At 44.8% G+C, this 12,704-nt stretch overlaps 1 protein-coding gene across 4 annotated transcripts; it reads left to right on the top strand.

Annotated features, from left to right (window-relative positions):
* Positions 1–4,338: 4,338 nt before the first annotated feature.
* On the top strand, positions 4,339–11,882 carry SEC11C (SEC11 homolog C, signal peptidase complex subunit). 4 transcript variants are annotated; one of them, XR_012042173.1, is made up of 7 exons: positions 4,594–4,820; positions 6,300–6,409; positions 7,466–7,615; positions 9,801–9,920; positions 10,697–10,764; positions 11,186–11,243; positions 11,675–11,882. XR_012042173.1 is itself a non-coding variant. In XM_072859608.1 (6 exons), exons 2-6 carry the CDS (start codon positions 6,327–6,329, stop codon positions 11,726–11,728), a joined length of 465 nt encoding a protein of 154 aa, XP_072715709.1. In that variant the 5' UTR covers positions 4,339–4,564; positions 6,300–6,326; the 3' UTR covers positions 11,729–11,882. The 4 variants fall into 4 exon arrangements, 3 of the variants coding, with proteins under 3 accessions (XP_072715709.1, XP_072715707.1, XP_072715708.1); XM_072859608.1 differs by lacking the exons at positions 4,594–4,820; positions 10,697–10,764 and adding an exon at positions 4,339–4,564; XM_072859606.1 differs by lacking the exon at positions 10,697–10,764 and having other exon boundaries at positions 4,595–4,820.
* The last annotated feature ends 822 nt before the right edge of the window (positions 11,883–12,704 follow it).

Below are 12,704 nucleotides of genomic sequence, written 5' to 3'. Positions count from 1 at the left end.
TTTCTGGCGTAAATGAGAATTTGGCCTTTTTTCGCTTGAAAGGCACAATTTTCTGGGAGAGAAACGTAACTAGACAATGGGTAGCTTATGCGTTATACCTTTTAATTAGTAGTTTTGTGATCATCGTTTCCCAGTTGTACAGATATCAGACATGTGGGAAATGCATTTATGGGAGCAGCCAGCCATGGAAAAGCAGGATTTAGCTAGCACTGAGAAGGTTTACAGGCTCATAAATAGGCATGGATTCTAAATCATCATCACAGTATGCATCTAACAACAATACAGAAGCAATTGACAGTTTATTCATCATGAAGAGACTCATTTGAAGCAGAAGAACATGTGAGACGCTCTGAGTTCTTCTAAGAGAATCAGCAATGAGCTACTCTTAGAGGGGCAAATGAAAAATCAGAGACCTGAATGACTGCCCTCTTACATCTCGCATTTGTATCATGGGCAGAAGGTAACCAACAGGTAACCGGACTTTTCCTAAAGCTTCACTGAACTATTACCTTTATCATTCCTTTTCTCTGTCTTATATGGACACCTCTGTAAACTCTGCAAAAGGATTCAATATGTCATAGAAGAAGCACGAAAAATATGCGGCTCGAGATTTTTGTGGATAACAGCCACCCACAAGAGGCTGCGATTTGTTGGTCTCCCTTATATTGATTCTACTTCCTGATCATTTTGTCCCAGTCACCATTTTTAATCTTTATTTTGTCATTTAAAAAAAAAACAGCTGGCAAGCAGATTTGTACACAAAGGAGAAAAACCTCTCTTTTTTTTTAAATCTGTCTAAGAAGCATGGTAGGAAAAACGTACTCCAGGGGAATTGCAGAAAACCTTTTGCTGGGCAAGAATCTATCAAACATTTCAGTGGGCAGATCCCACTCTTAAGGAATTTGTTCCATGTCCTTTTAATTAACCTTAATTACACAAAGCAAATTCAGAAATCTCCTAGACACCTTTCAGTTTGCTCTTGTGTGTCTTCCTTCTCCACGTCTGTCTTAGTAATTACTTCTGAATACTACATCTGCTCAAAGAGGGATAGTGGCAAATTGTAGCACGTATTTTGTGGTGGCTCCAGGGACGTCTGTCAGCCACGCTCGGTGGTAATGCTGAAGTTCTTCATTTTAAAGGACAGTTGCGTGACTCGGGCTGCGCGGACAAGGCAGCCAGGTGTCACGCTACCTACAGAACCATCAAAACAAGCGTGCTTTGGCTGCAGCATACTGCCGAAGACCGGACGGACGAAGGTCACCGGGGTCTCTGGACACACGCGTGCAGGGTGCAGCTGCGATGACACGCTCTTCCCAGGGCTGCTGCTGAGAGCTCCTGGTGAGACGGCTGTCCCTGTGACCCACAACCAGGGCCTCGTCCGGGCAGGTTTTGAGTATCTCCAGGGCGACTTCCCAAACTCCTGAGCAACCTGTTCCAATGTCTGACCACCCTCACAGTAAAAAAGGTTTTTCTTTTTCATTTTTTCACAGGAAAAAATGTTTAAATGGAATTTCCTGTGTTCCAGTTCGTGCCCATTGCCTCCTGTCCTGTCACTGGGTACCAGTAAGAAGAGCCTGGCTCTTTGTTTACTCCGTCCCATGAGGTATTTATAGACATTGGTAAGGTCCCACTGGAGCCTTCTCTTCCCCGGGATGACCAAGCTCAGCTCTCTCAGCACCTCCTCTTATGTCAGAATTCCTCACACAATCCTCAGAGGGTGCCCTGGGGATATGGGTAACACAGAAAATCAACTTCAGTATGATTTTCTCTTTTGAGTATTTAAAGGATATCAGAGAAAACTAACCTGAAATAATGTAAACTTAGAGGAACTCCTGTGTGGTAAGTAAAGGAATACTGGTGTCACTGAAAGGATCATCAGGTGAGAAGATCCAGGATCTTGTCAAGATAATGCCTAGCTAGCGTCCTTGGAGCTTTCTTTCCGGTGTCCATTTGCCATTTCTGTCCACTCATTATACCATCAGACGGTCCTCTGGGATCTAATGCCAGTTCTGCCACTGTTAGTCACTCTTTTCCAACCATTTGCTAGCAGAAAGTCTTGAGCAACTTCTGGCAAACTGTGGAAACACCTCTCCAATGCTCCTTCAGACAAACGATTTGCTTCCGTTTATCTCAGTAGTATTTCCCTGTGTTCTCTGTTCTCCTGTTGCCATTCCCCGTCTTCAGGAGCTAATCCTGAACCTAGTGAAAACCTCATTTCGTTTCATTCCCAGGAAATCAACAAGCTCTGGGCAATGTACCTATTTGGCTGCTTGTTGCTTCAGATTTATGCAATCATTCAAATGCAGACCTGGAAGAGCCTTCCAGAGATCATCCGGTCAGCCCTTCTGCCTGGAAAGTTAACTTCCAACAGACGCTGGTCTGTTTGTGGAACCACGCAACGAAGTGAATTTGGGAGAAAATGCAGTTTAAAAATACTCCCTTCTTCATGATCCCCATCTTTTTTATCTGGAAGCATTTTTACACGGGTTAGGTGAAAGCCCAGTTCACTGCATAGTCATAATACGGTTTTAAAAGCAAAGCCACAGCAGTGCTATAGGGACAAGTGGCCTAACGGCGGGCAAAACTCCATCATCGGGCATTCTGACTGAGAGAAACATAGAATCGTAGAATCATTAAGGTTGGAAAAGACCTCTAGGATCATCTAGTCCAACTGTCAACCCAACACCTCCATGCCTACTAAACCATGTCCCGAAGTGCCACATCTACACGTTTTTTGGAACTCCTCCAGGGATGATGACTCCACCACCTCTCTGGGCAGCCTGTTCCAATGCTTGACCACCCTTTCAGTAAAGAAATTGTTCCTAATATCCAGTCTAAACCTCCCCTGGTGCAACTGGAGGCCATTTCCTCTCGTCCCATGGCTTGTTACCTGGGAGAAGAGACCGACCCCCACCTCTCTCCAGCCTCCTTTCTGGGCGTTGTAGAGAGCGAGGAGGTCTCCCCTCAGCCTCCTTTTCTCCAGGCTGAACAACCCCAGGTCCCTCAGCCGCTCCCCATCAGCCTTGTGCTCCAGACCCTTCCCCAGCTCCGTTGCCCTTCTCTGGACACGCTCCAGCCCCTCCATGTCTCTCTTGGAGTGAGGGGCCCAACACTGAACACAGCATTCGAGGTGCGGCCTCACCAGGGCCCAGTACAGGGCACGATCACTGCCCTGCTCCTGCTGGCCACACGACTTCTGACACAAGCCAGGATGCCATTGGCCTTCTTGGCCACCTGGGCACGCTGCTGGCTCACATTGACCCGGCTGTTGACCAACACCCCCAGGTCCTTCTCTGCCTGGCAGCTTTCCAGCCACTCTTCCCCAGCCTGTAGCGTTGCATGGGGTTGTTGTGGCCCAAGTGTAGGACCCAGCACTGAGCCTTGTTGAACCTCACACAATTGGCCTCAGCCCATCGATCCAGCCTGTCCAGGTCCCTCTGCAGAGCCTTCCTCCCCTCCAGCAGATCAACACTCCCGCACAACTTGGTGTCATCTGCAAATTTACTGAGGGTGCACTCAATCCCCTCATCCAGATCATTGATAAAGACATTAAACAGAACTGGCCCCAACACAGAGCCCTGGGGAACACCACTGGGGACCGGCCGCCAACTGGGTTTAACTCCGTTCACCACAAGTCTCTGGGCTCGGCCATCCAGCCAGTTCTTTACCCAGCAAACATCCACGAAACCACCCCCAACCCAAATCCAGCTCCAGCTCCAGCTCCAGCTCCAAATCCAAATCCAAATCCACCACTTTCTGTGAGGTCCCATTTTTTTATAAACATCAGTTCCTGTGTGATGAAGGACGAAGGGAAGGCCGTAATTGAGAGCGGTCTGTGTGAACCGTCCCTGTGCTGCCCTGGAGGACCGGAGCTGCTGCTGGCCATTTTCTGGCTAGCACCAACTCACTCCCGTCGGTAGCCAGGGCTGCGGAAAGGACGGAGCTGCTGCCACACCAGAGGGCAGTTTTTGCTGGGCCTTTGTGGTTTTCTCCTTTCAAGGCCTGTGGAGGGGCCCCGGCCAAACACCGAGGTGACCGTGAGCCGCCGAAACCGGAGGACCCCGCTCCCCCCCCAGCCAGCGCGGCACGCGCGGGCCCCGGCTCCCAGGGCCCCCGGCGGCAGAGCCCGGCCCCGCCCCCGCCGCCCCCGGCCCCGCCCCCCGCCCGCGGCAGCACCGGGCCCGCCCCGCCCCGTTGGCCCCGCCCCGGTCCGGCCCTCCCTCGCTTGCCCCGCCCCACCTGGGCGCTCTTCCCCCCTCCCGCCCCGGCCCGGCCCGCCAATGGGCTGCGCACACGCCGCGGCGGCCGCGGGGAGAGCCCGCCGGCAGCCGCCTGGCCCAAAAGAGCCGGCCCAGGAGGCCGGCGCCGCCGCTTTGTCGCTCCACAGAGGAGCCTGGCTCATTCCGCCGTAGCGGGGCGGGGCTGAGCGCCCAGCGAGAGCCCCCTCGGGCGGCAAATTGGTCGGGCACCTGCCGGGGCAGGAGGCGCGGGGCCTCGCCGTCAGGGCCCTTTGCGGCGGTGCATGCTGGGAATCGTAGTTCAGATGGCCGCCGAGGCCCGCTGAGTATGAGCGGGGCGGAGGGAGGGGGGAGACTACAACTCCCGGGGAGCAGAGGGGCTGCCCGCGCCGCCGTTCCCGCGGTAGTGGCGGCTAGCGGTCAGCGCCGGGGTTCGGGGTGCGAGGGTCTTCCACCGCGCCCCCTTCCGAGGAGCCGCCCGGGAGGGCGCCGGTAGCTTCCCGCCGCCGGCTGGGTGCGGCCCTTCCCTGGGGCCCCGCCATGGATCTCTTCGGGGACCTGCGGCGCATGAACAAGCGGCAGGTAGCGGCCGGGGCTTGCCGGTGCCGGCCAGGCGGGGGGTGCCGGCCAGGCGGGGGGCCCCGGCCAGGCGGGGGGCCCCGGGGCGTGCGAGCCGAGGGCTGGGTCGGGATGCGGAGGCCTCTCGGAGCTTCCGGGGCTTCGGAGTCGCCCGGGGCTGGCGCGCCGCGGCCGGCCGGGGCTCCTGAGGGAGAGCCGGGCTTCCCGCTGTGGCCGCCGCGGCGGGGCCCGGCCGCCGCCGGCCGGGCCGGGGCCGTGAGGAGGGCTTGCGCCCGGCCGCCCCCGCGCTTCCTCCTTCCCTGGCCGGGGGCCGCAGCCCTGTGCCCCGCGGCGCGCCCCGGGCAGCGGGGGCTGCGGCTGCCGGGGGGGCCTCTCGGGTCTTGGCTTTAAAGCTGCGAAGCCCCGCGTTCCCGTTCCTGTCAGTGATCAGCGTCGTTCTGGAGGTGCGGCACGTGGAAGCGAACGGGCGTTTTTGAGCTCTTGTCGTTCAAAATAGGTGTCTTTATCCTTGCTGTGTGACTAGGCAGATAGGTGGTTGGAAGGGAGATATAGCACTGGTGACAAACATGGAGATTTCCAAGTTGTGAAAGTTGCCTTGGTTTGGTTGGTTTTTTTAATATCTATCAATAATGTAAAAAAACCCCAAAGCCTTCAGATTTTGAAGCTTTACCAGTGCTAAGTCAAGTGGGTCGTGTATGCGAAAATCACAGCATATTTTCAAATTAGAATGACGGTCTGGAAACTTCTGGTTCCGTATTCTGCATCATGAGCCACATGACAAATGGAGATGGGCAGGGTCATCTTCCCCCAGAGTATCTTCGCATGTTGCGGAGAAAAAAAAAAAAAAGGAAGTAGAGGGAAGAAAATGAAGAAAATGTATCCACTGCTGTAATGGCTGGTGAAGCAATAGAATTTGGGGGCAGAAAGTTACTCAGATCGATAAAAGATTTTCCACTTAAGAAATTTCTGCCTGACAATAGCAGGAAATGATCCTTTGTCATCTCTCTTCTACTCCCACGGCTCCCCTTTTTAAACAAAAATAACTGCTCAAAGTACAGAGTCTGCTATTACTGATCTTACAGTATTTCTTATGTATGTTTTAAATACTTATGAGCTCAGGTAAGAGTCAGGGACACGTGATCAAAATAGATCTGATCATTTGCCGCATAGCTTCCTATATTTTAGAAGTCTTTGCTAGTGAGTTCCCTAGTTTCTAGTGCTAACAAACGGGAGCGTCGCACAGGCGTAATAAGCCAAGATGGAGGCATTCAGTGGATTAAAACTTGATGCTGCGGTGTGGTTCGTGTGGTTGGGTTGCCGATACAGCCATCTGTTCCATGAGGCTTCTCTTGGAATACAATTTTATCACAGAAGTCCACGTGCCAGGATTATGATTCAGTATTGCATATGGGTTGAAATTCTATGTTGTGCTTCTAAATACAAGACAGTAACTTTTAAAAACCATTTTCTTGTTTCATATAGCTGTATTACCAAGTCTTAAATTTTGCTATGATAGTGTCTTCTGCCCTTATGATATGGAAAGGGCTGATCGTCATTACTGGAAGTGAAAGCCCTATTGTTGTGGTGCTCAGGTAAGTCAATGTAAAGGCTTTTTTGTTAACGTCTAAATATTGTTTTGTCCTTTGTCTCCTCCCCTCCCCCCTTGGATAGATCTGGAATTTGAAATCTCGCCTACTTAAAGAGTATTTTAACACTTATTTTCTTCTGTCTCTCTTTTTGGACACTTAGCAAAGGCTGCTTTCGTAATTGCAGTCTAGTTTTCACTGAAGTTTGTAGAAGCATTAGAGAAGTGGTACATAAAGAGCCAGTCCTGCAGGCCCCTGAGTGCTGATCAAATACATCAAGTCAAACATATGTTCATGGAAGATTCAGCCTTAGAGAAATTGCATGTGTGTCAGCAAGGAACGTACGCAGTAAATGACAGTATTTTAATGGGAATCATCTGTTTGTGTTACTAGTTATGGGATCTGGAATCCTGCCCTAAAGGTTGTTACCAAAAGATACTATGGCTGGCTTTGAAAAAAGGCATGGATTTTCTGATCATTAATAGTAATCACTGGTGTAAGCATAACTGTTGCTCATGTTAATTATATGTATAGAAGTACTTCCTGTTGTACTGTGAAATGGTTTTTTGGCTTTTCACTAATGGATTGGTTTTCTTAATCAGAATGGCTCATTTTGTTCCTTCCTCTTAGCTACAATACTGTTACTTTTCTATGCAGCTTCTGTCTGTCTGTCTTTCTGTCTGTCTCTCTTTCTGTCTGTCTCTCTTTCTGTCTGTCTCTCTTTCTGTCTGTCTCTCTTTCTGTCTGTCTGTCTTTCTGTCTGTCTGTCTTTCTGTCTGTCTGTCTGTCTGTCTGTCTGTCTTTCTGTCTGTCTGTCTTTCTGTCTGTCTGTCTTTCTGTCTGTCTTTGAGGCAGTAAGAAAGTCTTCTATAGCCTGGCTCAGCTTGGGACTAACTGAGGTTTGGGTTGTGTTAAATGTCTGGGTAGTGTTACTGAACGGGTGAAGCTACAGATTTCAGCTAAAATCATGAGTTTATCTGTAAGAATGAAATATTATTTGTTTTCATGGTTCTTCTTTCATTTACCATAATGCTAATAAGCTCTTTTTCTTTTTGTTCGTAGTGGCAGCATGGAACCAGCTTTTCACAGGGGAGACCTGTTGTTCTTAACAAATTTCCATGATGACCCAATCAGAGCTGGTGAAATAGTTGTTTTTAAAGTTGAAGGCAGAGACATTCCAATAGTTCACAGAGTAATCAAAATACATGAAAAGTAATGCAACTTGGCATTTTCCTTGTTTCTAAATATAGTTGCCTTCGCCGTGACTTTCACTTACATTTTAATTTGGTAGTATTTTATGAAAAAGGCAAGTGAGGATGTGCTGTGAGATAAAGCTGATCTCTAGGATGTGACCCGCTTTTGTCCCCAGTTCTGTGGGGCGCTTCTTGAGACCCCGACTCCTGTCCCTCAGCGAAGTTGCTCAGGTTTGAAGTAGATAAACCTGTGCCAGAGGAGTCCAGTAACACAAGCTGTACAGGTTATTTTTGCCAGCAGTAGCAATATGTATGGGAGCAGAGTCCAATTCTGTACTGACGGTAGAATTGGGATTTTGGCTATGAGAAATAGCTACTTCTAAAAGCAAATCTCTGAAAGAAGGTGAAGATTCAGAATCAGAACTATAGATGAAGTCTGACAAGTATGTGATCTTTGCTAACTGAAGTTTTCCAGAAAAGAGATTTGACTCAGAATGAAAGAAGAGATTCTTGTTCTCTTTGTGTTTGTTAGTCACAATGCCAACAACAGTTTATGCTGAAAAGCAACAGGTAGATGACTTGTTTTTACCTTTATTGCATATTGCTGGTATGATAAACAGTTCCTTCTCAAACAAAGAGAGGCAATTCTGTTTCTAATTCTGCACAGCGAAAAGCTAACCTGGAGGTGGCAAGCATTGACATAGTTGCTCCTCAGGAGGTCCTGTCCGTGAACTGAAGGTGTTTATCTTTTGAGTAATATCTGTTCTTCAACGCATTTTTGAAACAAATATGTATATCCAAGAATTACCTTTTTTTTTTTCTTCTTTTATACCTAATTTGTCTTTGTAAAAACTCCTTGTTTCTTGATAGCATTACTTGCCATTAGCGGCTTCTTGAGCAAAATCGTTTTGAAGACTGTAAACATAACTTTATTTAAATGGGAGTGTTGAACCAACTCTTGCATGCGTTATCGGCACGTACGCCTAATGCTTGAAAGGGAGCGAAACATGGCAGGCTTTCTAACAGCAGTGGTTAAATTATGTCACGTTCAAAACGTAGTGTAAGATACTCCGTTCATTTGGAACGGTAGGGAAAGGTGATGATTTGGGCTTGTTCAGAGTTTTAAACCTCTGTTCCTACAAAAAGGAATGAGCCTCCTTGATGGCCAGGAGAGGTCAGGACGTCAGCCCTGGCTCCCAGGAGCAGCCTGGCTCTGGGAGCTCTCCAGGCGTTCATCCGCTGGGGGGAAGCGTGCCGCCTACTGAAGCGTTTCTATGGCTTGCATTTCTCCGTAGGCCCCTGAAAGCCCCACACAACGTTTTGTCTGCATGATGTTATTTAAAGACTGGTTACATGTATTTTTTTGTTTGCCCCATTAATAAATATGAAACATAGGTGAGGTTTTGCCTGGAGCTCGCTGTATTGTTTAACAATTAATAAGTGACCTAAAACTGTATTGCAGTGTTAGTGACAAAATACTGAATTTGATGTAGATTTGCAGCTACTTTAGAGGCTCTTCAATATTTATTTCCGTCAAAAGGAGGATAAAGCTTTATCTTGACATAAATATGATTACTAAGAGTTAAACAAGTGTATAGAACTTAGAAGAAAATTGCCTAAAGCATTGTATTATTATACCACTTCCTTTCCTAAGGGAAGATTTTTAGGGTCTACCTCATCTGAAATTTGTGATTCAAATTCAGTTAAATTCATTCTCAAATGTGTGATGACTTCACAGGATCTTATTCCACAATTTGTAAAAAAACAAAACCAAAAAGAACCCCACCAAAAAACCTCTTAGTAGGGTATTATTCAGTATTTCAGAGTTAAATTTCTGTTCTGTTGAAAATGCAGAGGGTTGGGGTTTTTTTCCCAGATAGGCAGATGCTGCTTTTGTTGAGGAAGTTTAGTGCCTGCTCTGGATGGACAATATCCTTTTCGTGTTCATTGCGTAATTGCTTACTTTAAATGACAATCTAGGAGTGTTTTAAAAAACATATCTTGTTAAAATCTGTTGACTCTGTCAGTGAAGTCTGTAATGTTAATGATTTAATGGTGTTTGTTAAATAAGCAGGACAAGAAGGACTGGAAGTAAACATTGTTATCTAATCTTGTAGCACTTTTCATCTCCATTGTGCTTTGTAGATGTTAATTGAGGTTTTTAAATTAAGTGGTATTTAGTTTATCACCTCGTTGCCTTCTAGAGAAAATGGGAACATCAAATTTCTGACTAAAGGTGATAATAATGAAGTTGATGATAGAGGCTTGTACAAAGAAGGTCAGAACTGGTTGGAGAAGAAAGACGTTGTTGGAAGAGCAAGAGGGTAAGTAATGCAAAATGTCTATGTTCTTTGTAACTAAAACAAAATTTAGAATTTAAATCAGTTCCGCTGTTGGTACAAACTAGATCTGGTATGGTATTGTTTTAATTTCTTAAATAAAATCGTAATTTAAAAAACTACCTGGAAAAGTTGCTTTCTGTAGTCCTCTCACTGATGTGGAGAGTGGAAATTAATTTTTTGAAAAAATGGCACAGTTAACAAATAATTTACCAGTAGATACAAAATTAACCAACTTGTCCTTTTAGTTGCTAGAAATTACTAGGAAGTTATTTCCACGTTCCACAGGAATTTTACGCAAGGTTTGAGCTTGTAACTTTGTCCCCTTCGCCAGTTGAGATGAAATCTCTACGATTTTTCTCAAATAACTTGATTAAACTTTTATCTAAGGAAAAAAATTAATAAATTTTATTTCACATTCAGATATGCATTAGCAACAAGCATAAATGATTGTGTGCACTGTTCTTATTTGGAATGCTTTTGCTTAGAGCCTGTGGCAAAGTATTGTTTGGGCTATGAGGGTCTTAGTGATGCCCTGAGAAGCTTGACGTGAGTTCTGCTGTGTCCAGTAGGCTAAAATTAATGTCACAGGCCAAAGCCAGTGGAAAGTAGGACTTCTTGTATCACATCATATACTTGTGTATTCTCTTGCCTAATTTAAGAGTTCCGTAAGTTGTCATAAATACAGGGTTAACCTGCATAACAGTACAAAATACTTTTCTGCGAGAATATTTATTTGCTTGATTTTTCTTTTTTTTTAGATTCTGTCCCTGCCTTCAGGTTAAATAAAAAGAAACAGAACAAGTGCCCCTCTAAACCTCTAATGCTGGTAGGCTAGGTTATTGCTAATTGTAAATACTTTCTGTATGAGTTTGAAACCCTTTCTGTGTTAGATTATATAGCTTTTATAGCAGCAGAACAACAGGAGACCCTGAAAAGCTGATTCCCCTGTGTTGTAGGATGTTAGGCTTTTGTGGGTACCCCTCATGACAACGATATTTACTTGCCATTTCTGGGATCCATGTGCATTTTTAATGCTGTGAATAATATGCAGCAAAAGGAAGCATAGGAGGAGAGGGAAATCTGAGAGATCTTGCTCCCCAATTTTTATTAAGTACATATTGTCTTTAAAGCTGTTGCTGTCTATCTGAATTTTTTTTTCTCTAAAATATTCAAGACTGAGTAACATTGAAACATTTCCATGTAATATTTGGGGGTTAATTTTACATCACCTGTTTTGTCAATTGCAGATTTTTGCCTTATGTTGGTATGGTAACTATAATAATGAATGACTATCCAAAATTTAAGGTACGTGTACAGACATTTTGCATACTTGAATTTAAAACTGTAAAATAGCAAGTAATGGTAGTAAGAATCTTGCATATAAGAACACAGGTTAATAAATTTGTTTCTGTGGTTTGGTACCTAATGTAAAATGAGCTGTGTTTTCTTGCTTATTTTAGCTTGCCTGTTATCCAGTAGAATTTAGTATTTGTAATCATTTGAAAACATTTAATTTATAGGAATGTCATAAGTTAAGTGTATACAGTTGTGATGCCTATTTTAATGAATATGATCACATTAAAATATTCCTGTAATTCTGTAGGAACACAACTCATCATTGTGTACTCATCTAGAAGATGCAATGTTGGAGAGGGCACACTTTGAACAATTTGTAATTTCAGAGCTTCTTTGAAGATAATAAAGATTGATTATAATTTCTCTATTTTCTTTTGCAGTATGCTCTTCTGGCAGTAATGGGAGCATATGTACTGCTGAAACGTGAATCCTAAAAAAAAAAAAAGGTCACTTTTCCAAGAACAAAGTACAAAGTTACATATACAGGGGCAAAAACCTAATATATTTCAGATGTTTTCATTTCTGTATACAGTTACAAAACTGCAAGCTTTTGTCTTCTCTAAATAAACTGTACAAGTATTGACTAAAGCTCTTGGCTGTTGGTTAATTATGTAATGGCATATTTACTGTCTTAAGTAGATGCTGCTTTCGGTTCGCCTTTTGCTTGTCTGGAAGACACTGTCATGTGCTAAAGCAGCTCGTGGCACTCCTTGACATGCTGTGTTGGTTTTCTTAAGTGGTACTGCATCTGAATCCACTTTCTCCCTCCTGTTTGTTCATTTTTTTTGCTTGATTATTTTTAATCTCTGTCAGCGCCGTCTCTTCTCACGACCATGCAAATTGTTTTTATCACTACTTGCAAGGACACAGCATACGTGTTGGAACAGGTAGTGAGTTGTAGGAGTTTAGTCAGACTTATGCCTGAAGAAAGTTGACTAGATATGGCTGACAAAAATAGACAAGAAAGGGTCTTTCATTCTAATTAAGAACTGAGAAATGGAAACTTGGAGCTTTTTCACAGAATTAGAAACTTGCTCCTTTGTGGTGTAGGGACAAAAAAACTAACAGCCTGATTTTTAGGGACTGTGTATCTGTCTAGAATTCAGGCTGTTAACCATTCTGCCTTTATGTTCCTAGCTATAAAACAAACTTAACAAAAAGATTTTATGGGGCTTTATTAACGCTTGTCAGTTACTGAATGAATATCACAGTAGTGTACTTAAGGAATACTACCAATAAGGGTAAGACATAACCCATATTCCAGTTTTGAGAATGTATTGTTCTATTCTATCATATGATACATGAATAGTGTTAAACAAAAAATTGATCTTAATTTTAAAACTTACCTGATAACTGTCTTATATGAAATTCTGGATTTTTCTCTTCTTGGCTTCAAATGTCAATGTTGTA

Source organism: Ciconia boyciana, chromosome 4 (assembly GCF_034638445.1).
Source record: "Ciconia boyciana chromosome 4, ASM3463844v1, whole genome shotgun sequence".
Lineage (NCBI taxonomy): Eukaryota > Metazoa > Chordata > Aves > Ciconiiformes > Ciconiidae > Ciconia > Ciconia boyciana.
This window is presented reverse-complemented; position numbering and strand designations above follow the sequence as displayed.